The sequence below is a fragment of the Coregonus clupeaformis genome, chromosome 27 (genome assembly GCF_020615455.1).
Source record: "Coregonus clupeaformis isolate EN_2021a chromosome 27, ASM2061545v1, whole genome shotgun sequence".
NCBI lineage: Eukaryota > Metazoa > Chordata > Actinopteri > Salmoniformes > Salmonidae > Coregonus > Coregonus clupeaformis.
This window is the reverse complement of record NC_059218.1, coordinates 8,667,673-8,694,114: the sequence shown is the minus strand read 5'-3', so window position 1 is coordinate 8,694,114 and position 26,442 is coordinate 8,667,673. Positions and strand designations below refer to the sequence as shown.

The window sequence follows — 26,442 nt, the reverse complement described above, 5'->3', positions numbered from 1 at the left end:
CTTGTAGCAGATGCGAGCTTCAACTGGAAGCCAGTGGAGTGTGCGGAGGAGCGGGGTGACGTGAGAGAACTTGGGAAGGTTGAACACAAGACAGGCTACAGGGTTCTGGATGAGTTGTAGGGGTTTAATGGCACAGGCAGGGAGCCCAGCCAACAGCGAGTTGCAGTAATCCAGACGGGAGATGACAAGTGCCTGGATTAGGACCTGTGCCGCTTCCTGTGTAAGGTAGGGTCGTACTCTGCGAATGTTGTAGAGCATGAACCTACAGGATCGGGTCACCGCTTTGATGTTAGCGGAGAACGACAGGATGTTGTCCAGGGTCACGCCAAGGTTCTTTGCACTCTGGGAGGAAGACACAACAGAGTTGTCAACCGTGATGGCGAGATCATGGAGTGGGCAGTCCTTCCCCGGGAGGAAGAGCAGCTCCGTCTTGCCGAGGTTCAGCTTGAGGTGGTGATCCGACATCCACACTGATATGTCTGCCAGACATGCAGAGATGCGATTCGCCACCTGGTTATCAGAAGGGGGAAAGGAGAAGATTAAGTGTGTGTCGTCTGCGTAGCAATGATAGGAGAGACCATGTGAGGATATGACAGAGCCATGTGACTTGGTGTATAGAGAGAATAGGAGAGGGCCTAGAACTGAGCCCTGGGGGACACCAGTGGTGAGAGCACATGGTGCGGAGACAGATTCTCCCACACGCCACCTGGTAGGAGCGACCTTTCAGGTACGACGCAATCCAAGAGTGAGCTGCGCCGGAGATGCCCAACTGGGAGAGGGTGGAGAGGAGGATCTGATGGTTCACGGTATCAAAGGCAGCAGATAGGTCAAGAAGGATGAGAGCAGAGGAGAGAGAGTTAGCTTTAGCAGTGCGGAGAGCCTCCGTGACACAGAGAAGAGCAGTCTCAGTTGAATGACCAGTCTTGAAACCTGACTGGTTTGGATCAAGAAGGTCAAAGATGCTTTCAATTGTGCAGCTGTATAACTTTTTTAGGATTTGAGGGCCATGCCAAATCTTTTAAACTTCTCCTGAGTGGGACATTGCACCTTCTTCACGACTGTGTGCTTGTGTGTGGACCATTTTAAGTCCTTAGTGATCTCGACCCACTCCACTGCAGCCCCGTTGATGTGAATGGGGGCGTGCTTGCCCCCCTCTTTCCTGTTGTCCACTATTAGCTCCTTGGTCTTACAGACGTTGATGGAGACGTTGTTGTCCTGGCACAGCACTGCCAGGTCACTGACCTCCTCCATGTAAGATGTACCATCGTCGCTGGTGATCAGGCCTACCACCGTTGTGTCATCAGCAAACTTGATGATGGTGTTGGAGTAGTGCGTGGCCACGCAGGCTGAAAAGAGAGTACAGGAGGGAACTAAGCACACACCCCTGTGGGTCCCCCGTGTTGAGGGTCAGCGTGGCGAAGGGTATGTTGCCTACCCTCACCACCTGGGTTCAGCCCGTCAGGAAGTCCAGGATCCAGTTGCAGAGGGAGGTGTTCAGTCTCAGGGTCCCAAGCTTGGTGATGAGCTTGGAATGGACAATGATGTTGAACGCTGAGCGGTAGTCAATGAACAGCATTCTCTTATTCATTCGTCCTTTATAAAGTGGATAAAGCGCATGAAGTGAAATGGATAATTGTTTGTGAAGAGTGTTTAAATGTTATATGTTGGTATTCTTCTTATCTAGGTGGGTGAGGGCAGTGTGGAGTGCAATTGAAATTGCGTCGTCTATGGATCTGTTGGGGTGGTATGCAAATGGTGTGGGTATTTGTATTTATTATGGATCCCCATTACTCTCCCTGGGTTCCAGCTAAATTAAGGCAGTTATATACAAAAAAACACAAAAAATATTGCATTACAGTTCACAACATATTTCAGTGTGTGTGCCCTCAGGCCACTACTCTACTACCACATATCTACAACACAAATTCCATGTGTACATGTGTGTGTGTATGCGTGTGTCTGTGCCTGTGTCTTTGTCTCTTTACAGTCATCGCTGTTCCATAATGTGGATTTTTATCCGTTTTATCTGATTTTACTGCTTGCATGTGGAATAGAGTTCTATTTAGTTCTGTGCGCCTCACATAGTCTGTTCTGGACTTGGGGACTGTGAAGAGACCTCTGGTGGCATGTCTTGTGGGGTATGCATGGGTGTCCGAGCTGTGTGCCAGTAGTTTAAACAGACAACTTGGTGCATTCAACATGTCAATATTTTTTCACAAATACAAGTAGTGAGGAAATCAATCAATCAGGAGAGATTACTGTTAGCTCTCCGTGTACATTTAAGGGCCAGCCATGCTGCCCTGTTCTGGGCCAATTGTAAGTCCCTCTTTGTGGCATCTGACCACATGACTAGACAGTAGTCCAGGTGTGACAAATCTAGGGCCAGTAGGAACTGCCTTGTTGATAGTGTTGTTAAGAAAGCAGAGCTACGCTTTATTATGGACAGATCTCTCACCATCTTAGCTAATGTTGCATCAATATATTTTGACCAATTCAGTTTACAGTCCAGGTCTCCTCAACTTGCTCAATTTCCACATTATTCATTACAAGACTTAGTTGAGGTTTAGGATTTAGTGAATGATTTTTCCCAAATACAATGCTTTTAGTTTTTGAAATATTTAGTACTAACTTATTTCTTGTCATCCATTCTGAAAGTTACTGCAGCTCTTTGTTAAGTGTTGCAGTGATTTCACTTGCTGTGGTAGCTGGCGTGTATAGTGTTGAGTCATCAGCATACATTGATACTCAGGCTTTACTCAGAGCCAGTGGCAGGTCATTAGTAAAGATTGAAAAAAGTAAGGGGCCTAGACAGCTGCCCTGGGGAATGTCTGACTCTACCTGGATTATGTTGGAGAGGCTTCCATTAAAGAACACCCTGCCTCTTTTTTGCCGGCGTTTCCTTGTGTAGCCAAAAAATTTAGCTGGAAATACACAAAGAGTCCAGGGCAGATGGGTCGAAGTCGAAGTTGAAGCCGGAATCTGATGTTCAAAAGTTATTGTCGATCAAAATAAATGATAGCAGATACATTTTGTGCAAAAATAAATGCCAAAAATAGAAAAGTTGGGTGTGAGCTCGCAAGACGGCAGCCTTGCAGTACGACGTCGCAAGGTGGATTTTTTCAATATAATTATGACGGTTCAACACATTAAATGCTTCAGCTTAGGTTTGGTATATTTCCCTGTTCAAATAATTCATAAAGTGCCATCTAGAGTGCGATTTATACCGTGACATTCGGGGGTCTCAAAAAAAAATTCGGGACCTCCAATGTGTGCACACACTTGCGCATGCATGACATTTTTTATGGGCTTTAAAGTAAAGACTTGTAATTTAACTGTACAAATGTATTACCTTTTAATGTGTCATGAACACAACCAGTCATGATGTTTTTATCTGATTGTCAAACAAATCACTTCAAAAAGTAAGTTAAGTATGTTACCTGTGCATGTTCGTGGTGGCATGGACACCCCACTGCTCAAATTCTTCTAGATATTCTCTATTTATACCTCCTTACACCCTGAAGTGCACATCTGTATCTATCAGACATCTCTGACTCCTCTTTCAGGTGCTTCCAGTGAAACAGTGAAGCAGAGTTCAGCTCTTTCAGAAACAAGATAACAGTCGTTAGATATCTTTCCGAAAGGTCACTGCCAAAGTGAACAGGAACTGAGAAAATTGAGTTATTATCAGCAGGAGAAAGTGTGTAAAAGAGCAAAAGTCTATCTGACAATACTCAGCAACATCATTGGAGTTGCTTTGGGGAAACAAATGGAGGGTGGTTTCTTTCTTTTTGCTGGATGTGATTGGTCTCCCTGTTGCATTTTTAACCTCCCTGCTATCCTGCTGCCTCTGGGCTAGAGCTAATGGTAGTGAAATTCAGAGAAAGAGAGAGAGAATTAGGCATAGAGGAGAGAGAAAGGGCGAGGAAGATATATACATAGATAGAGAGAGAGAGAGAGAGAGAGAGAGAGAGAGAGAGAGAGAGAGAGAGAGAGAGAGAGAGAGAGAGAGAGAGATATAGAGAGAGAGAGAGATGAGAGAGATAGAAGAGAGAGAGAGAGAGAGGAGAGAGAGAGAGAGAGAGAGAGAGAGAGAGAGAGAGAGAGAGAGAGAGAGAGAGCAAGTGAGAGAAAAACCTCTCCATCGTTTGCTAATACCTATCATCACTCACTCAATATGCACTATTTTCCTCCATTCTAGAGAGGGAGGGAGGGACAGAGGGCTAGAGAGGTAGTTATGCCACAAAGGAGAATTTACTGAGATGGGTTTTGAACTATTGTGTTTGATCTCTTGTTGTTGTGTTTGATTGTCTCTGTCTGTACACAAAGGCCTCTACCAACTCTCCTACTGGGAGAATGAGAGGAGTAGAGTGAAGAGCACAAAGGCCTGCTATGACAACTAAACGATCCTGACAATATGACTACTAGAGATTTTAGCAGAACATTTTCTAACCATAGCAAAACTACATCTATAAAGGGGAGAAACAAACCACATGGGAACAGAGCCCAGTAAATAACGCAGGACAAAGCAGTCCTATAGATGGACTAAGAACAGCATGGAAAACTACCAGAAAGCAATTGACCATCAAGAAATGCAATCCCTTCAAGACAGCTTTCTGGCCATCACATATCCTCACAATTAAGGAAGGGTAGGCTACTGGCTGTAGTCCTACAAAACAAACAACATTTTTGACAAGATGCTGGCCTCATCTGCTTTGCTCCCCTGTTACTACCCCCTCGGCATATTGCTCTTGGTTGATGTGATGGCAACAGGTCCCATTCTACCACGTGTTCTTGAATTAACTATGACTTGCCCCGCAGATGACTTTCCAAGGACTACACCCGCGCATGCCCGAGAAACGTGCATCCCTTTTTCCCACGGCTTTCAACCAGTTAGTTATATGCACCCCTGCTTGTTGAGGCAATGGTTTTGCCCAGGGAGCGGTTTAAGGTATTTCCACCTGTCTATTAGCCTTGTACGAACCATCCTGATCTCGCAATCTTACATTCTGTTTTGTGTGAGAGTGTCCGTGTGGGTAGCCTGTAGGTAATATTTGTCTAACAGTGCCCGTATCCTGATTCCCACCAAATCTTGATTTTTTGGAAGACATTCATTTTTGTTTATCATTTGTTCGTTTTGGTAGATTGTTTCTGCTTATTTTTGCCATAATTATTATTTATTCCTACCACTGCTAGGCCAACCATACTTTATTGAATAAAACCAACATTTTGGCACCGTAAATCCCTTTTGCCATCTACCTATAAAACCGTGTGACACGTCTACCTTTTCAAAGTTGAACTGTAGGCCTGTGATAAAAACAATGATGTTTTCGTTGTGTTTGTAGAGGTGTGGGTGGTTCATTGGTGTGGAACACAAATACCGACTCAGAGAATTGCCTGTGTCACTTTAACACAAACAACACCTTCACTAGTAATCATTCCGACAGTTTTTCCATGCAGATGTGTTTTTCACAGCTATAGCACATTTCCAATTTCTGTTCATCCACTGCTTGTGATGACCCAATCATCAGCATTGTTCCTGGGGAATTTATTTAATATACAAATATGTCTAGGCCTATACACACACACAAAGGCACGCATGCATGCATGCACACAGGCATACAAGCGCATGCACACGCACACACACACACACACAGTGCCCTATTTTCTATTAAGTCTTTCATCTCCAGTCTGAGTCTGTAATCGAAAGTATTCTGTGTATTTGTTTTGTTTTCCGTCCTGAAAGGTCTCTTTTTGCAAAGCTTCACTCTATTTCTTCACACATCACTTAGCTTTATGTCATTTATTTCATTTAATTCATAGTGCTACAGTGGGTGAAGGATAATGTAATTTTCACCTAGTGCTAGATTTCTGATTATTTTATTATGACGAAGTCAATCAAGATTTTATGGATTTCTTTTATTAGCTTCCTACAAATGGCCTTTTCAGAGGGAAGAGCATGTGCATTAGATATTGGTGAGAGCAGAAGCATTTATAACTGAGAGACGATAACTTTTTAATGGTGTTCTTAGATCTACAAGATTTGTGCACTTTTCACTGTGACTCATCTTACTACTGGAAAGATACAGCAGTTAGATTGTGTATCACTGCTGACCCTAGACCAGCCCCAACCTCCAACCTTTGAGCTCTCCCACATAAAAAAATACTACAGTTTACTATAGAATATTACAATACTTACTATAGAATTCTGTAGTAAACTATAGTATACTGTAGACTACACTACACACTGTAGTATCCCTCGACCGTGTGTAGTTCTTAGTATATAATTGTGTATTATACTGCAGAATACTATAGTAAATAGTACAGTATTATCCACACAAAAAACACTGTAGTAAATACTACGGAAATGTCTGCAAAAACACTACAGTCCGCATTTACTATAGTAAACAATAAAAAAAAGTTGTGCCACCCGTAAGTGAACCTACATGCCAAGTATAGACCATATATTGTGTTCCTTCAGGTTTTAGAGAAAAATAAACAGAAACACTTCAGTAAATACTACAGTAACATCCCAAAAACACTAGTCAGCAAATATTACTGTACTACAGTCTACAAACACACAGCAGTAAATACTATAGTGTGCAAACAGATTACAATAAAACAATTTTTTACTGCAGTATTTATACTATAGAAAACTGTAAATACGACAGTATACTACATTATTCACTGTAGTGTTTTTGCGGACTTCAGTCTGCAAAAAAACTATGGTGAATACTACAGTAAAGTCCGCAAAAACACTACAGTGAATACTTCATAGTATTCCTACCATAGTATACACTATAGTATTTTTTTCATGTGGGCTAACCCCTGTATGACCTGTGTCTGGTGTTCTATAGCCTCTAACCCCTGCTCTTCGTCTGTGTACTCCAGGTGATCCAGCGCAGGGAAGATGGCTCGGTCAACTTCTTTAGAGGATGGGACTCCTACCGCGAGGGATTTGGCAAGATCACTGGAGAACACTGGCTCGGTAAGTGTGTGTGTGTCCTTTTTGTGAGTGCACGATCAAGAAGCACCTTGGCCCGGTTCCAGGACCATTACTGAGTAGGATAATAATTTGAATGCTGATAAAATACTCAGGGTCATGAGGGTAGAAAATGTGATTTGAGGCAATGTCCCGATTACTCATCTAACCACATTTAACCACAGATACAGCAGGAGTCTGTGAGAGCACCACAGAGTACTCTTCCTACTCCTCATTCAGAGGGTGTAGTTGTCTTCTTAGCCCCCGTCATCAAGTATCCCTCGGGCCAAACATGAAATATGAAGTGGTGTACATGCTAGAAAGTAATATAGTAGCTGCTGCTCCATCCACTTTTTCCCTTTCCTTCCTTCCTTCCTTCCTTCATTCCCTCTCTCTCTCTCTCTCTCTCTCTCTCTCTCTCTCTCTCTCTCTCTCTCTCTCTCTCTCTCTCTCTCTCTCTCTCTCTCTCTCTCTCTCTCTCTCTCTTCTTTTCTTGCCATTTGTCTCCCAGCCTTGTTCTCGCTCTCTTTTCCTGTGCTTTGTTCATAAAGCCTGTTCTTAGTGTGCCTGCCATGTTCTTGGAGTTTAAGCTGTGTGCTCACAGACTAAATAGTGTGTGCTTTTCTCTATAGCTTCAGAAGTGTGTTCCGTAGACGTAGCCTGTGTTGCTGTTGTCCTGTATCTTCAGTACTGTAGTATTGCCTGCCTGTGTAACTGTGTACTGTATCTGCTGCAGTGTGTCCTGTCTTGCAGCTATAGAGAATTGTTTACAGATGTGCTGCCAGTAGATTATCTTAGTGTGATCTTATATCTGCAGTGCTGTGGTGTGTTCTGCTCTTGGATCTGTAGAAGTAGTAGAAGTGGTAGCGTGTACTGTAGACTTCCCGTGTAGTTGTCAGACGGTTCTTCTCGGATCTGCTCTGCCTGCGTAGATACAGTGAGGGAAAAAAGTATTTGATCCCCTGCTGATTTTGTACGTTTGCCCGCTGACAAAGAAATGATCAGTCTATAATTTTAATGGTAGGTTTATTTGAACAGTGAGAGACAGAATAACAACAAAAAGATCCAGAAAAACGCATGTCAGAAATGTTATAAATTGATTTGCATTTTAATGAGGGAAATTAGTATTTGACCCCTCTGCAAAACATGACTTAGTACTTGGTGGCAAAACCCTTGTTGGCAATCACAGAGGTCAGACGTTTCTTGTAGTTGGCCACCAGGTTTGCACACATCTCAGGAGGGATTTTGTCCCACTCCTCTTTGCAGATCTTCTCCAAGTCATTAAGGTTTCGAGGTTGACGTTTGGCAACTCGAACCTTCAGCTCCCTCCACAGATTTTCTATGGGATTAAGGTCTGGAGACTGGCTAGGCCACTCCAGGACCTTAATGTGCTTCTTCTTGAGCCACTCCTTTGTTGCCTTGGCCGTGTGTTTTGGGTCATTGTCATGCTGGAATACCCATCCACGACCCATTTTCAATGCCCTGGCTGAGGGAAGGAGGTTCTCACCCAAGATTTGACGGTACATGGCCCCGTCCATCGTCCCTTTGATGCAGTGAAAATGTCCTGTCCCCTTAGCAGAAAAACACCCCCAAAGCATAATGTTTCCACCTCCATGTTTGACGGTGGGGATGGTGTTCTTGGGGTCATAAGTAGCATTCCTCCTCCTCCAAACACGGCGAGTTGAGTTGATGCCAAAGAGCTCGATTTTGGTCTCATCTGACCACAACACTTTCACCCAGTTCTCCTCTGAATCATTCAGATGTTCATTGGCAAACTTCAGACGGGCCTGTATATGTGCTTTCTTGAGCAGGGGGACCTTGCGGGCGCTGCAAGATTTCAGTCCTTCACGGCGTAGTGTATTACCAATTGTTTTCTTGGTGACTATGGTCCCAGCTGCCTTGAGATCATTGACAAGATCCTCCCGTGTAGTTCTGGGCTGATTCCTCACCGTTCTCATGATCATTGCAACTCCACGAGGTGAGATCTTGCATGGAGCCCCAGGCCGAGGGAGATTGACAGTTATTTGTTTCTTTCTTCCATTTGCGAATAATCGCACCAACCGTTGTCACCTACTCACCAAGCTGCTTGGCGATGGTCTTGTAGCCCATTCCAGCCTTGTGTAGGTCTACAATCTTGTCCCTGACTTCCTTGGAGAGGTCTTTGGTCTTGGCCATGGTGGAGAGTTTGGAATCTGATTGATTGATTGCTTCTGTGGACAGGTGTCTTTTTTACAGGTAACAAGCTGAGATTAGGAGCACTCCCTTTAAGAGTGTGCTCCTAATCTCAGCTCGTTACCTGTATAAAAGACACCTGGGAGCCAGAAATCTTTCTGATTGAGAGGGGGTCAAATACTTATTTCCCTCATTAAAATGCAAATCAATTTATAACATTTTTGACATGCGTTTTTCTGGATGTTTTTGTTGTTATTCTGTCTCTCACTGTTCAAATAAACCTACCATTAAAATTATAGACTCATCATTTCTTTGTCAGTGGGCAAACGTACAAAATCAGCAGGGGATCAAATACTTTTTTCCCTCACTGTAGATGACTATAGGTTTGTATCTGCAGTGTGTTTAGCTGTAATGTGATGTCTCCGCCTCTGTCTGATGTAGAAAAGGTCATCCCATCTTATGGTGCGGCTCGTTAAAGACAAACTAACGACCGCCGAGGGAACATAGGAGGAAAAGCTACGTTTTTAGCCACAATCACTTTCCTTTCTCCCCCACCCTGGCCTTCCCTCGCCGCAAATAAAATATTACCACGCAGATTTCTGGGTTTATCGCTTTACATGCCACTCGCCATGTGATGAGTGGAGGAAATTTGGCGTGCCATAATTGAACCGTTAAACCCCCTGAGTGGTGTAAGTACATGTGATTGCAAGAGAGGTGACAATGTAAGTCGCTCTGGATAAGAGCGTCTGCAAAATGACTAAAATGTAAAAAAATTTAATGGTGTGAAGTGGTGCGTGCGTGGGCGGGTGGGCTTGCATGCATGTGTTGGGAGGTGGCGAAAACTCAGGCCTGTCTGTGTCAGAACCCTGAGGTTGATGACCACGAGCAGGGGGGGGGGATATATAGAGAGAGCACTTTGGACACAGCAGGGTCGAGGAAATGTTGATACATCCTTTTATAGCCAGCAGGCACGGCCCTCCTCCTCTCCTGCTGGTCCTGTCCTTCTCTCTGCCTGTGTCTAATGTAGGAGGGCTGTGATGGAGGTCTACTAGTGGTTTGGAGAGGTTGGCGGTGCCTCTTTTTTGAAAGATGCTAGTTTCAGTTTATATTAAATAGACATGAAAGACTCAAACAGGCAACTTACCCCTTTTCTCACTTAACTCAACATTGGAATCTATTGTGCTGTCTGTGACTCATCCACACTTGAAGAACACCTGTCTTTGTTGTAGTTTCTTTCTCTTTCTCTCTCTCTCTCTCTCTCTCTCTCTCTCTCTCTCTCTCTCTCTCTCTCTCGCTCTCGCTCTCTCTCTCTCTCTATCATTTCTGTGTGTGTGTGTGTGTGTGTGTGGAGGGTTTCACCTAAACCTCTCAGATCAATACAAAAACACCATCAGAAACTCAGTAAATTAACTCCCCAGCCCATAGTACCAGTCTCTTAGTCTCTCAGCACAGGTGTAACATGCTTCCAACACAGCAGGGACTCCACAGCACAACTACACACATTGTACACTGAACACCTGCATAGGAATAAAATACACTATTGTATATAAATAGAACTGTGTCAATGTAACGACCAACCACTATTGTCCAACCACTACAGTCTACAAAATAGTATTGAGTTGCACCACCTTTTTACCTCAGAACAGCCTCAATTCATCGGAGCATGGACTCTATAAGGTGTAAAAAGCGTTCCACATGGATGCTGGCCCAATGGTAGTGGACCATTCTTAATACATATTGGAAACAGTTGAGCGTGAAAAACCCAGAAACGTTGCAGCTCTTGACACACTCAAACCAGTGCGCCTGGGACCTACTACCATACCCCGTTCAAAGGCACTTAAATATTTTGTCTTGCCCATTCACCCTCTGAATGACAGACATACACAATCCATGTCTCAATTGTCTCAAAGCTTAAAAATCCTTCTTTAACCTGTCTCCTCCCCTTCATCTACACTGATTGAAGTGGATTTAACAGGCGACATCAATAAGGGATCATAGATCCACCTGGATTCACCTAGTAGTCTATGTCAGGTTTTCCCAAACTCAGTCCTCGGGATCCCAGGGGGTGCATGTTTTGGTTTTTGCCCTAGCACTACACAGCTGTTTCAAATAATAAATTAATCATCAAGCTTTGATAAATTAGGGCAAAAACCTAAATGTGCACCCTTTGGGGTCCCAAGGACCAAGTTTGGGGAAACGCTGGTCTATGTAATGGAAAGAGCAATGTTTTGTACACTCAATGTATATAACCTGTTTGTACGCGTATAAGGAAATGTTCCCGTCTTGATTGGAGGTATCGTACTTTCCCTCAGAGAGAAAATGCATGTCTTGTGTATGATAAAAAATGTATCACATCCACTCAAGTTTATAATGGATGGTCCCGAGAGTTCATCGGAGAGACAAACTCTATTATCTTCCGCTTCTTGTTTGCCTAGAAACACAATTACGTGTGTGCACTCGATCAAAACACTCCCAGCTCATTCAAATGAACCAAATACACTCAAATGCAATCTTACAGCCACACGGCACATAGGTTAGCAGGCACTCCACACCAGTACACTTAGAGTTATTGCATATACACTTGTAAGCATACACACAGACACAGACACAGACACAGACACAGACACAGACACAGACACAGACACAGACACAGACACAGACACAGACACAGACACAGACACAGACACAGAGACTTCACTACATTCTACAAAATGAGGGGTCTTTGGAAAGGCTGATGATTCTATGTGGAACCATAATGACTCAAAGAACATTTGAGCTCTTTAATGGTTCTTTATAGTTCACAAAAGGGTTCTTTGCTCTTTTAATGTTAATTAAAATTCAGGGGAGCGGCTTATTATAATTTTTTGGCGTATGGTTTGCTCACAACTCTTTTTGTGCAACCGTGAGTGAGAGTGTCATTCCAGTTTATCTGATAGATTTTGTTATGTGGTTAAGTGTTATAAATATGGCCATTGACAGTGTCCTGGAAAGAGTCTGTTATGGCCTTGTGTTAATTTTTCTAAAGCTGTCAGTGGTTTTCAATTCTCTCCTCAGCTGTTCCGGAGATAGTGCACTTGATTCAACTTGTCAATTCACACAATAATAACACCTAAAGAATTTTAACAATATAATATGGCTGACCAGATTATTCATAAGAAAACCTGTGGTTCTTCAAAAGGATCTACAAATAACCTGTCACATTCGCTTATAGACGGGACGGACCAAGGCGCAGCGTGATATGCATACGTTTATTTATATTGAAATAACACCACGACAAAACAACAAATGAAACGAAACGTGAAGTCCAAGGTAGACAAACAACATACAGTGGGGGAAAAAAGTATTTAGTCAGCCACCAATTGTGGAAGTTCTCCCACTTAAAAAGATGAGAGAGGCCTGTAATTTTCATCACAGGTACACGTCAACTATGAAAGACAAATTGAGAAAAAAAATTCCAGAAAGTCACATTGTAGGATTTTTTATGAATTTATTTGCAAATTATGGTGGAAAATAAGTATTTGGTCACCTACAAACAAGCAAGATTTCTGGCTCTCACAGACCTGTAACTTCTTCTTTAAGAGGCTCCTCTGTCCTCCACTCGTTACCTGTATTAATGACACCTGTTTGAACTTGTTATCAGTATAAAAGACACCTGTCCACAACCTCAAACAGTCACACTCCAAACTCCACTATGGCCAAGACCAAAGAGCTGTCAAAGGACACCAGAAACAAAATTGTAGACCTGCACCAGGCTGGGAAGACTGAATCTGCAATAGGTAAGCAGCTTGGTTTGAAGAAATCAACTGTGTGAGCAATTATTAGGAAATGGAAGACATACAAGACCACTGATAATCTCTCCCTCGATCTGGGGCTCCATGCAAGATCTCACCCCGTGGGGTCAAAATGATCACAAGAACGGTGAGCAAAAATCCCAGAACCACACGGGGGACCTAGTGAATGACCTGCAGAGAGCTGGGACCAAAGTAACAAAGCCTACCATCAGTAACACACTACGCCGCCAGGGACTCAAATCCTGCAGTGCCAGATGTGTCCCCTGCTTAAGCCAGGACATGTCCAGGCCCGTCTGAAGTTTGCTAGAGTGCATTTGGATGATCCAGAAGAGGATTGGGAGAATGTCATATGGTCAGATGAAACCAAAATAGAACTTTTTGGTAAAAACTCAACTCGTCATTTTTGGAGGACACAGAATGCTGAGTTGCATCCAAAAAACACCATACCTACTGTGACGCATGGGGGTGGAAACATCATGCTTTGGGGCTGTTTTTCTGCAAAGGGACCAGGACGACTGATCAGTGTAAAGGAAAGAATGAATGGGGCAATGTATCGTGAGATTTTGAGTGAAAACCTCCTTCCATCAGCAAGGGCATTGAAGATGAAACGTGGCTGGGTCTTTCAGCATGACAATGATCCCAAACACACCGCCCGGGCAACGAAGGAGTGGCTTAGTAAGAAGCATTTCAAGGTCCTGGAGTGGCCTAGCCAGTCTCCAGATCTCAACCCCATAGAAAATCTTTGGAGGGAGTTGAAAGTCCGTGTTGCCCAGCGACAGCCCCAAAGCATCACTGCTCTAGAGGAGATCTGCATGGAGGAATGGGCCAAAATACCAGCAACAGTGTGTGAAAACCTTACAGAAAACGTTTGACCTGTGTCATTGCCAACAAAGGGTATATAACAAAGTATTGAGAAACTTCTGTTATTGACCAAATACTTATTTTCCACCATAATTAGCAAATAAATTCATAAAAAATCCTACAATGTGATTTTCTGGATTTTCTTTTCTCATTTTGTCTGTCATAGTTGACGTGTACCTATGATGAAAATTACAGGCCTCTCTCATCTTTTTAAGTGGGAGAACTTGCACAATTGGTGGCTGACTAAATACTTTTTTACCCCACTGTACCTCACACGGAACAAGATCCCACAACTAACTACTGCCAAAAGGCTGCCTAAGTATGGTCCCCAATCAACTAGCGACAGCTGCCTCTGATTGGGAACCACACCGGCCAACATAGAAATAGACATACTAGAACATCAACATAGAAATATACAACATAGAACATACACACTCTGGCGTGACAGTAACCCCCCCCAAAGGTGCGGACTCCGACCGCGCCACATAAACATAACAGGGTAGGGGCCGGATGAAGTGGAGCCGCTGACCGGAGCTGGATCAGGCACCGGTGGAGCGGACTGCTCTGGCTCCGGAGTGGAGCCGCTGATCGGAGCTGGACTGGACCCCGGTGGAGTGGATTTCTCTGGCTCCGGAGTGGAGCAGCTGACCGGAGCTGGACTGGACCCCGGTGGAGCGGATTGCTCTGGCTTCGGAGTGGAGCAGCTGACCGGTGCCGGACCAGGCACCGGTGGAACAGGCACGGGCCGTGCCGGACTGGACACACGCACCACTGGCTTGGTGCGGGGAGCAGGAACGGACCGGCCGGGCTGGCAACGCGCACCACTGGCTTGGTGCGGGGAGCAGGAATGGGCCGTACCGGATTGGCGACGCGCACCACTGGCCTGGTGCGGGGAGCAGGAACAGGCCGGGCCGGGCTGGCGACGCGCACCACCAGCTTGGTGAGAGGAGCAGGAACAGGCCGGGCCGGGCTGGCGACGCGCACCACTGGCTTGGTGCGAGGAGCAGGAACAGGCCGGGCTGGCGACGCGCACCACTGGCTTGGTGCGAGGAGCAGGAACGGGCCGGACCGGACTGCGAAGGCGGACTGGAGGTCTGGAGCGGAGAGCCGGCACACCCCGTCCTGGCTGGCTGCCCATCTTCACACGACACGTGCGTGGTGCTAGCACAGGACGTACAGGACTGTGCCGGAACACTGGCGACACAGTACGTAGCTCCGCATAACACAGAGCCTGCCCAGTCACACGCTTCCTCGCGTGAGTACGGGGAGTTGGCTCTGCTCTAACACTAGGCTCCGCCAACCACCCTTTTAGCCCCCCCCCCAGAAATGTTCTTGGGGCTGTCTCTCGGGCTTCTTCCTCGGCCGGCACCTTCTGCGTTGCCTCTGCTCCTCTCTATACCGCGCCTCCACTGTCTCCTCCCAAGGACGGCGATCCATCCCGGCCTGAATCTCCTCCCATGTCCAGGAACCCTTTCCTTCCAGGATCTCCTCCCATGTCCAGGCTGTATGCTCCTGGACACGCTGCTTGGTCCTCGTTTAGTGGAATCTTCTGTCACGTTCGCTTATAGACGGGACGGACCAAGGCACAGCGTGATATGCATACGTTTATTTATATTGAAATAACACCACGACAAAACAGCAAATGAAACGAAACGTGAAGTCCAAGGTAGACAAACAACATACCTCACACGGAACAAGATCCCACAACTAACTAGTGCCAAAAGGCTGCCTAAGTATGGTCCCCAATCAGAGACAACTAGCGACAGCTGCCTCTGATTGGGAACCACACCGGCCAACATAGAAATAGACATACTAGAACATCAACATAGAAATATACAACATAGAACATACACAATCTGACTCAACATATACGAGTCCCTTGAGTCTGGGCGTGACATAACCTTTCAGATTATTTTAGAACTATTCTCCATAAAGTTTCTATAAATAACCATTAAAAAGTGTTCTATATAGCCCCAAAAAGGGTTGTAACCATAGCGGAACCCTTTTTTGCTGCTATACAATATAGAACCTTTTTTAATGGTTATTTAGAAAATCTTAGAAAATGGTCCTTTATAGCACCATACAGGTTCCATTTATAACCTTATGAGCATGGTTCTTTATGAAAATAAAAATAAAAAAGGGTTCTATATAGCACCAAAAAGGGTTCCACTATGGTTACAAGCCAAATAACCTCTATATGGTAGTATTTTAGAAGAAGAAGAAATGTTGTGTGTGTGGAGGGTCTGTATTCTGCTCACGCAACAGAGATCTATAAAGGGCTGCATCTCTACAAAGAGAGCAGACCAATAAAAGAACAGTCTGAATCCTGGGAGGACGAGAGGCTATTGTGCTCTTTCTAATTTTGTCATTATTTTTCACAGACACTCACTTTACATGGCTGGGGCAGGCTAGGGAAAGCCACACAATCAGCAATCAACCAGAGCTTCTCCTTCACAGACCTTTGATTCACTCCTCTCCTTCCTTGATTCTCTCCTCTATGCTACTCCCTCCTTCCCTGCTATCATCATCCAACCTCCTAACACTCTGTCCCCTGGCCCAAGCTCGGTTCTGTCCCCCTCAACCCCATCCAGCCCTGTATCATCAGAAAGTACCCCTCCTCACCCCTCTCCCTGTCCCCCTTCACTCCTCTCACCCCTCCTCATCGCTCTGGCTGTCCCCCCTCACTTCTCTCACCCCTCCTCACCTCTCTCCCTGTCCCCCTTCACACCACTCCTCATTTCTCTCCCTGGCCTCCATGTCCAGACTTGTGTCATCAGAAAATGCCCCTAAATGCCTGACCTAAGTAGGGCCTACCCCTTATGCCTACCTCTCCCCTCTCCTGACACCTCACCTCAGTCCCTGAACTCTGGCCCTGTGTCATCACAACGTACTTGTGAATGCCTGTAGGACCTACCCTAGCCCCCTCCCCCTCCCCCACCGTGGCCATGCCCCCACACCTCCCTCATCTCATCCAGCTTCCCCCTCTCTTCGTCTCTTCTCCCTGGCCTCCACCTAGACCTCAGCCCCTCTCACCTCCAGCCATCCCCGTGTCATCAAAAACCGCATCTGAATACAGAACCAGGCAGCAGCAGCAGTAGCTCTGCTGTAGAAAAATAAAAAAGTTACATCTGGCATCATCTGCCCTCAGGTCATCTCTGCTTCTGACAGCATGGGGTTAGAGGTTGAAGGCATGCACCAATTACAGTGAGAGGAGGGAGAGAAGAGGGAGGAGAGGGGAGAAGAGGAGGACAGGGGATCGACGGTGCAGAGGGAGTTTTATTCTCCTGGTGTTTAATGGAGATATAGATAAAATGATAGGTGATCTCTCTGTGGCTCATTAGCAGGGAAGGACTGAGGGAAGGCATCAGTGGCTTCTAACATAAAAAAATGAATAATGAAAAATTAAATATGAATATACTGTATGTTGATTACATAAGTATTCAGTCAATACATGTTAGAATCACCGCTGTAGAACCTTTTGAGGATCTGAGGACCCATGCCAAATATGTTTTGTCTCCTGAGGGGGAATAGGGTTTGTTGTGCCCTCTTTATGACTGTCTTGGTGTGCTTGGACCATGTTAGTTTGTTGGTGATGTGGACACCAAGGAACTTGAAGCTCTCAACATGCTCCACTATAGCCCCGTCGATGAGAATGGGGGCATGCTCGGTCCTCTTCGTTTTCCTGTAGTCCACAATCATCTCCTTTGTCTTGATCACGTTGAGGGAGAGGTTGTTGTCCTGGCACCACATGGCCAGGTCTCTGACCTCCTCCCTATAGGCTGTCTCGTCGTTGTCGGTGAGCAGGCCTACCACTGTTGTGCAATCGGCGAAATTAATGATGGTGTTGGAGTCGTGCCTGGCCATGCAGTCATGATTGAACAGGGAGTACAGGAGGGGACGTGGCACACACCTCTGAGGGTCCCCAGTGTTGAGGATCAGCGTGGCGGATATGTTGTTATCTACCCTTACCACCTGGGGGCGGCTCGCCAGGAAGTCCAGGATCCAGTTGCAGAGGGAGGTGTTTAGTCCCAGGGTCCTTAGCTTAGTGTTGAGTTGGTTATTAATTGCTGCTAGACAGCCATTTTCAAGTCTTGCCATAGATTTTCAAGCTAATTTAAGTCAAAACTGTAACTGTATCTAGGCCAGAAACATTAATGTCGTCTTGGTAAGCAACACCAGTGTATATTTGGCCTTGTGTTCTAGGCTGAAAGTTGAATGTGTCTCCCAGTGTCTGTTGGAAAGCAGAATGAACCAGGTTTTCCTCTAGGATTTTGCCTGTGCTTAGCTGTATTTCATTTACTTTTATCTTAAAAAACTCCCTAGTCCTTTCTGATGACAAGCATGCCCATAACATGATGCAGCCACCACAATGCTTGACGATATGAAAAGTGGTACTCAGTGATGTGTTGTGTTGGATTTGCCCCAAACATAACATTTTGTATTCAGGACATTAATTTCTTTGCCACATTTTTTGCAGTTTTACTTTAGTGCCTAATTGCAAACAAGATGCATGTTTTGGAATATTGTTATTCTGTGCAGGCTTCCTTCTTTCACGCAGACATTTAGGTTAGTATTGTGAAGTGTAACTACAATGTTGTTGATCCAGCCTCAGTTTTGTCCTATCACAGCCATTAAACTCTGTAACTGTTTTTAAGTCACCATTGGCATCATGGTGAAATCCCTGAGCGGTTTCCTTCCTCTCCGACAACTGAGTTAGGACGCCTGTAACTTGTAGTGACTGGGTGTATTGATACCCCATCGAAAGTGTAATAAATTTTTTTACTCATCTACCAATAGGTGCCCTTCTTCGCGAGGCATTGGAAAACCTCCCTGGTCTTTGTGGATAATTCACTGCTCGACTGAGGGACCTTAGAGATAATTGTATGTGTGGGGTACAGAGATGACGTAGTCATTCAAAAATCATGTTAAACACTATTATTGCACACAGAGTGAGTCCATTCAACTTATTATATGACTTGTTCAACAAATTTTTACTCCTGAATGTATTTATGCTTGCCATAACAAACGGGTTGAATACTTATTGACTTAAGACATTTCAGCTTTTTTATAAAAAATATGAACAACGCAATTCCCCTTTGATATTATTGGGTATTGTGTGTTGGCCAGTGACACAAAAATGCAGGCTGTATCTAGGGCTATTACGGTGACCGTATTACCGCCACACCGGCGGTCACGAGTCATGACCACAGTCAAATTCCACATGACCGTTTAGTCACGGTAGCTAGGCTTCTCCAAGCTCTGATGCTGCTGATGGTCATTAGTAGCCTACTGAACTTGTTAACTGCCTGGTACTCTGCACTCTATTGTCCCTGTAATCACTCTTACATCAATTGAAATGTAATCAAAAATCGAATCAAATTAATATGAGAGCCCATGAGCTCATGTTGCGCAACATTTCTATAGGATATGCAATTGCCTAAGAAAACAGAGTTTTGATGGCCTCTATTAAAAAGAGAAATAACCCATCAGCTTTCTATAGGCTAGGCCTCCTATATTTATTTATCTACTTTCCTAATATTATGCACATTGCTTCTCTTTACAACAGAAGTAAAGCCACCTAGCTGGCATGAAAATGAACCACGGGAAAAGCGTCCTCCATTCGCTATTTACGTGCATAGATGACATGTATTTTTTTCCGCTGCCCCTGTTTCGAGATAGGTGCATAATAATGGTCCATTCTAAATCAAAACAAATTTCACACATATATTATTTAGTATATGTAAAGACAAGATTAAATTAAGAATAGTCTGATGGGTGACAATAAATATATTATCACTTGTGAATGATGCCCAGCTTATGTGCAGTAAGGCAAAAAACAGCACATGCCTTATCGAATCATAGTCACACACCTCATGTAGCCTAGCCCATAGGCCTATATGTTTTGATAAGGTTTATATCACAACTAAAGTGGCCAAATAACTTCTTAAAATTAAGCACATTAATCCGCTTTACAACCGGTGTAGAGCCTAACTGGCATACATAGGCGGCGTGTGAGTTTCAAGTTTGGGGAAGATCATTTCCACCATAGAAATGCACCTTTATAATAAAGCATTACATGCATAATCGCATTTGCGGTCAATTTTGAGAATGCTGTGTTCACGCTAATTGATTGCATTTTGGAACGTTCGTGTTTATAGCCTACTGCCGTGTGCTCATTGCTGCGCTCATAATGTGAAAAATTGCCTAATAGTTTATCAACAATTTTAAGCTAAATGTTCTGAACTCTTACAACAGCCTCACTGATTTTTTTTTATGCTAGTGGTTGTATTAATTTTGGGATCTATTGCATCCCACAACTGTCCCAGACTATGTTTGGAATATTTCCTTCTTTCTCACAGAAGGACAAGTTGATGAATAGAACAGGTCAACTTTGTACTATGGGGATAGTAGATTGACATAGGCTAGTGCTTTTGCTGTACGTTAGGCCTACTCATCTTGTTGGCTTATGAAAAGTAAATGTGGACAGTTCTTCCAACATATTTAATATGCGCCTCAGAATTCGATAAGGACACGTGCCCCGATGTGTCGGTCTTCACTTGAAGCCTGTGAGAAGGACCCGAGATTGCCTGTGAGAAGGACCAGATCACGTGACGGGCATTGGCTAATTGAGATATCTGAGTGAGCCATGTGAGTGAGAGGTGCTTTGGAGCATTCAGCTGGCAGAAGGGAATTATAATGATTATATTCAGCCCAAGGGCACAACTGCCACTGGCCACAAAAGGCGTGGATTTTTTTAGGGGGCATTACGGCCACACAAAGGGGATTCCGCCAGGAAATTCGAGGCATTATCAAGTGCTTGTCAAATTGTGAATGAGACACTGATGAAGTGTGTGCAGCCTGCGCAAAAAACCAAAGCAGAGCTCATGCCCTTCATGCAACTATTTTTAAACCATCATTAGAGTCGCATCATGCAGCCTTAGAATGTATAAAAAATCTAAACATATAGCCCAACATTTGTATCACAACTAAAGTTGCATAAATAACTATATATTAAGCATATAGGAGGACCTGTTTCTTTGTTAACCGCTCAACACAGAATAGCCGCGTGTGTGCACTCCCTCAAATCGTTTGGAGAAAACATCCTTTAATTTTTATTCAGCTATGTTAAATTCTATTCTTCATACTATAAAATAATGCCATGGAATTCTAAGCAAATCTTGTCTGCTAAATAAAATTGTGTAGCCCACAGCCATATTGCATAGCCAGATCAGGGCCTAACATAAGGACAACTCAGAGTATGCTATTCTGTTCTTCTGAAATATATTACATTTTCTTCATGTCATGTTTCTTTAGACCTGTCCAAAATAAATAATGGATTTATAAAATGTATTTATTAGACTTTTTAAAATGTAGATGTTCGAAAGGTCATGTGTTCATGTTAATTAACGGTCAATTACCGTGAGACCTGCAGTTAATTGCTTGACAGTCACCGGCTGACCAAATTTCATTAACGCCACAGCCCTAGCTGTAACACATCAAAAATATATTTAAAAAGTCAAGGGCAATGAGTACTTTCTAAAAGCACTGTAGATTATGCCGATATGACAGAGACAGGAAGGAAGAGAGGGATAGGGAGAGAGGGAGAGAGGGTGACATACAGAGTAAAGACATGCACCTTGTCTTTATGTGCAGTGACGAAGAGAGATTGTGAAGATTATTTGAGGATTTATTTGTACTTGTGTGCTTACGTACTGTGGCAGTTCTTCAGCTCTGCTTAGTATGACAGCATATCAGTACACTCAGTCTCTTCCCAGTCATCCCCAGCTGGGCTGCAGCTCATTTTGTTTTACTTGAGAGAGTTGCTGCATATTAGTGGGTCTCTCTCTCTCTCTCTCTCTCGCTCTCCTCTCTCCTTTCTCTCTCTCTGATGACTGAGGGCTGACTCACTGACTAAACTAAAAGAGCTGTCTGTTGAATCCTCAAAGAGATCACATAACTTTCCCAAGGATGAGAACACACACACACACACGCTCACACCCACACCCACACACTGTTCATGCAGACATTAAGCTGACACACAAATGCAGGCATTCTCATACACCACACACACACATACTTTCTCTCTCTGCTGATATTTTAACTGTGGTAGTGTGATGATAAGGACTCTGTACCTAGCTAGCAGGAAGGTCACAGCTTGGAGGGGCCCTGAGGAGCACTCTGCATAGAACTCCCTTCAACTCTCTTTGTCCCTGCTGTTACCATGAATAAATACACCTATTATTCCTGCCTGAATCAGCTGCACAGCTATCCATCTACATCCATCCAGACACTGTTTGCCTCCTCTATCTGTCTAGGCAGATAGCTCAATATTTACCTCAAAATTGGACATCTGTCCATGTCTTCTTAACCGGCCACAAAGGGCAACAGTGAGCGTTATTACCATGAAGTAGGCTTGGGTTTTACTAAGGTGTTGTGGATGGGGGTGACGGATGGGTGCAATTCCATGACTCCGGATCAGAAAATGACATGTTCAATTTATACTTTTTTTTTGTTTTACCCCTATTCCAAACTTTAACACTTACCTTCAAAATTTGACATTTGGAGCAAATTAGAAAATTTTGTTCTTCAAATGTCTGCCCTGCTAGAGCTTCCCCAGTAAGTGCTGTTATTGTGAAGTGGAAACCTCTAGGAGGCTCAGCCACGAAGTGGTAGGCCACAAAAGCTCACAGAACTGGACCTCTGAGTACTGAAGCTTGTAGCACGTAAAAATCGTCTGTCCTTGGTTGCAACACTCACTACCGAGTTCCAAACTGCCTCTGGAAGCAACGTCAGCACAAGAACTGTTCGTCGGGAGCTTCATGAAATGGGTTTCCATGGCTGAGCAGACGCACACAAGCCTAAGATCACCATGCGCAATGCCAAGCGTTGGCTGGAGTGGTGTAAAGCTCGCCGCCATTGGACTCTGGAGCAGTGGAAACTTGTTCTCTGGAGTGATGAATCACGCTTCACGATCTTGCAGTCCGATGGACAAATCTGGGTTTGGCGGATGCCAGGAGAACGCTATCTGCCCCAATGAATAGTGCCAACTGTAAAGTTTGGTGGAGGAGGAATAGTAGTCTGGGGCTGTTTTTCATGGTTCGGGCTATGCCTACAGCATACAATGACATTCTAGACAATTCTGAGCTTCCAACTTTTGGGGAAGGAACCTTTCCTGTTTCAGTATGACAGTGCCCCTGTGCACAAAGCAAAGTCCATACAGAAATGGTTTGTCGTGAACGGTGTGGAAGAATTTGACTGGCCTGCACAGAGCCCTGACCTCAATCCCATCGAACACCTTTGGGATGAATTGGAACGCCGACTGCGAGCCAGGCCTAATTGCCCAACATCAGTGCCCGACCTCAATAATGCTCTTGTGGCTGAATGAAAGCAAGTCCCCGCCACAATGTTCCAACATCTAGTGGAAAGCCTTCCCAGAAGAGTGGAGGCTGTTATAGCAGCAAAGGGCGGACCAACTTCATATTAATGCCCATGATTTTGGAATGAGACGTTCGACAAGCAGGTGTCCACATACTTTTGGTCATGTAGTGTATATGTATATGGAGACCGTTTAGTGCCAAAAATAAGGCATTAAATACATGTTTAAAAAAATATTATAATAATGTTTCCTGATCTTTCTTATATCGCTCAGATTTAGGACAGACACTTAAGAACAAACATCCTGTTGTTCCATGTAGTGAATCTGTTATTCAATGTGTTTGTATTTGCTAATAGCAGTAAGGCAAACATTATTGGAGTTTTTATTTATTTTATATATAGATCGTCATACCATGGATCATTTAACTATTGGATTTTGAATTGTAGGACCCCTTTAGGTATATAACATTTTTTTTTTAAATTGTTTGATAAAATATTTAATTTGGGCTTTACTATTATAGCCAATAGACTCGCATTGAATAACACATTTATAAATGGATAAAAGACACTAAAAAAATTAATCGTAAGTAATAAGGTTTTGACGTGTCTGTCCTATATCTAGGAGATACAGTGAGGGAAAAAAGTATTTGATCCCCTGCTGATTTTGTACGTTTGCCCACTGACAAAGAAATGATCAGTCTATCATTTTAATTGTAGGTTTATTTGAACAGTGAGAGACAGAATAACAACTAAAAAATCCAGAAAACGCATGTCAGAAATGTTATAAATTGATTTGCATTTTAATGAGGGAAATAAGTATTTGACCCCCTCTCAATCAGAAAGATTTCTTGCTCCCAGGTGTCTTTTATACAGTTAACGAGCTGAGATTAGGAGCACACTCTTAAAGGGAGTGCTCCTAATCTCAGTTTGTTACCTGTATAAAAGACACCTGTCCACAGAAGCAATCAATCAATCAGATTCCAAACTCTCCACCATGGCCAAGACCAAAGAGCTCTCCAAGGATGTCAGGGACAAGATTGTAGACCTACACAAGGCTGGAATGGGCTACAAGACCATCGCCAAGCAGCTTGGTGAGAAGGTGACAACAGTTGGTGCGATTATTCGCAAATGGAAGAAACACAACATAACTGTCAATCTCCCTCGGCCTGGGGCTCCATGCAAGATCTCACCTCGTGGAGTTGCAATGATCATGAGAACGGTGAGGAATCAGCCCAGAACTACACGGGAGGATCTTGTTAATGATCTCAAGGCAGCTGGGACCATAGTCACCAAGAAAACAATTGGTAACACACTACGCCGTGAAGGACTGAAATCCTGCAGCGCCCGCAAGGTCCCCCTCCTCAATAAAGCACATATACAGGCCTGTCTGATGTTTGCCAATGAACATCTTAATGATTCAGAGGAGAACTGGGTGAAAGTGTTGTGGTAAGATGAGACCAAAATCGAGGTCTTTGGCATCAACTCAACTCGCCGTGTTTGGAGGAGGAGGAATGCTGCCTATGACCCCAAGAACACCATCCCCACCGTCAAACATGGAGGTGGAAACATTATGCTTTGGGGGTGTTTTTCTGCTAAGGGGACAGGACAACTTCACCGCATCAAAGGGACGATGGACGGGGCCATGTACCGTCAAATCTTGGGTGAGAACCTCCTTCCCTCAGCCAGGGCATTGAAAATGGGTTGTGGATGGGTATTCCAGCATGACAATGACCCAAAACACAAGGAGTGGCTCAAGAAGAAGCACATTAAGGTCCTGGAGTGGCCTAGCCAGTCTCCAGACCTTAATCCCATAGAACATCTGTGGAGGGAGCTGAAGGTTCGAATTGCCAAACGTCAGCCTCGAAACCTTAATGACTTGGAGAAGATCTGCAAAGAGGAGTGGAACAAAATCCCTCCTGAGATGTGTGCAAACCTGGTGGCCAACTACAAGAAACGTCTGACCTCTGTGATTGCCAACAAGGGTTTTGCCACCAAGTACTAAGTCATGTTTTGTAAATACTTATTTCCCTCATTAAAATGCAAATTAATTTATAAAATTTTTGCCATGCATTTCTCTGGATTTTTTTGTTGTTATTCTGTCTCTCACTGTTCAAATAAACCTACCATTCAAATTATAGAATGATCATGTCTTTGTCAGTGGGCAAACGTACAAAATCAGCAGGGGATCAAATACTTTTTTTCCCTCACTGTAAATCATCCCTCTCATCTGACCTCCCTCTCTATGTTCCAAACTGTGCTATGTTAGAAGAGAATACTGGTATTCCTCTCTTTCTCTCCCCTTTGCCAAGAGGCAAGCCATACTGGGCCAAACGAGTCTCCCCATAGTCTCACCGGACTCTCCATAGCCTCACCCTCAGGTAATTACATGCAGCCGGAGGAGAGAGAAGAAAGCATTTAATGTGATTTTACACTCTCAGTGCCGTGCTAACAGTATGTTTAAACCCCACAGCTGCAGCACAGTATGCCAGTATCTGCTAGCCAGGCATTCTGGACTACAGTATCAGCCAAGCATTTTATTCGCTACAGATTATCTCTAAATCCTTCTTTATCTAACTTGTCTTGGATTTAAATGTTTTCCCTGATATGTAGCACCAGGTGGTTGCTGTGCCACATGCCTGGTATACACAGGTAGTGGATGGGGTGAGTACGATGTACAGAGCTGAGAGGAAAAGCACACGGGAAAATGCACTATAAAAATGAATGCAATCCATTTGATCACGGTTTTGCGGCCAGGGTTGGTCACAAGACATTTGTCCAAGCACCTTTCATGGCTGAATGGATGGAAGGTTCTCATTCACCTTGTACTCACACATTCCTCTATCTCTATCTGCTCCTGCACTTAATAAAACCAGATAAGTTCTGGCTACTCGAACATTTTGAGGAAACCGATTACCTCAACAACAAAAAATTTTAAGAAACTTAAATAGCTGAAGTGAGCAGTACTACCTTCATATGAGTAATACAAATGCAGTTTTTTTTGTTATACTTCAATTTAACACCCACACTAAGCCACGCCTTCCCAGTGTGTCTTGCCTTTTCGGTTGAATTGTAGAGTTACCACCCATAACTGTATTTGGTAGTGACAGAGACATGGTTGTTGACTTCGTTTGATATCAGTCCCATGGCCTTCACCAAATAAGTTTCTAGGTAGCCCCCCCTGGGCCATGTGTAGCTCAGTTGGTAGAGCATGGCACTTGCAACGCCAGGGTTGTGGGTTTGTTTCCCACAGGGGGCCAGTATGAA

At 44.1% G+C, this 26,442-nt stretch overlaps 1 protein-coding gene across 2 annotated transcripts in view; it reads left to right on the top strand.

The window, feature by feature from the left end:
* LOC121541498 (fibrinogen C domain-containing protein 1-like) overlaps positions 1-26,442 on the top strand; it is a 218,481-nt gene that overhangs the window by 127,318 nt on the left and 64,721 nt on the right. For both annotated transcript variants that reach the window (XM_041850556.2, XM_041850555.2), the window contains one exon: positions 6,889-6,985. In XM_041850556.2, the coding sequence (XP_041706490.1) occupies positions 6,889-6,985 (97 nt within the window). The remainder of the gene's footprint in view (positions 1-6,888; positions 6,986-26,442) is intronic.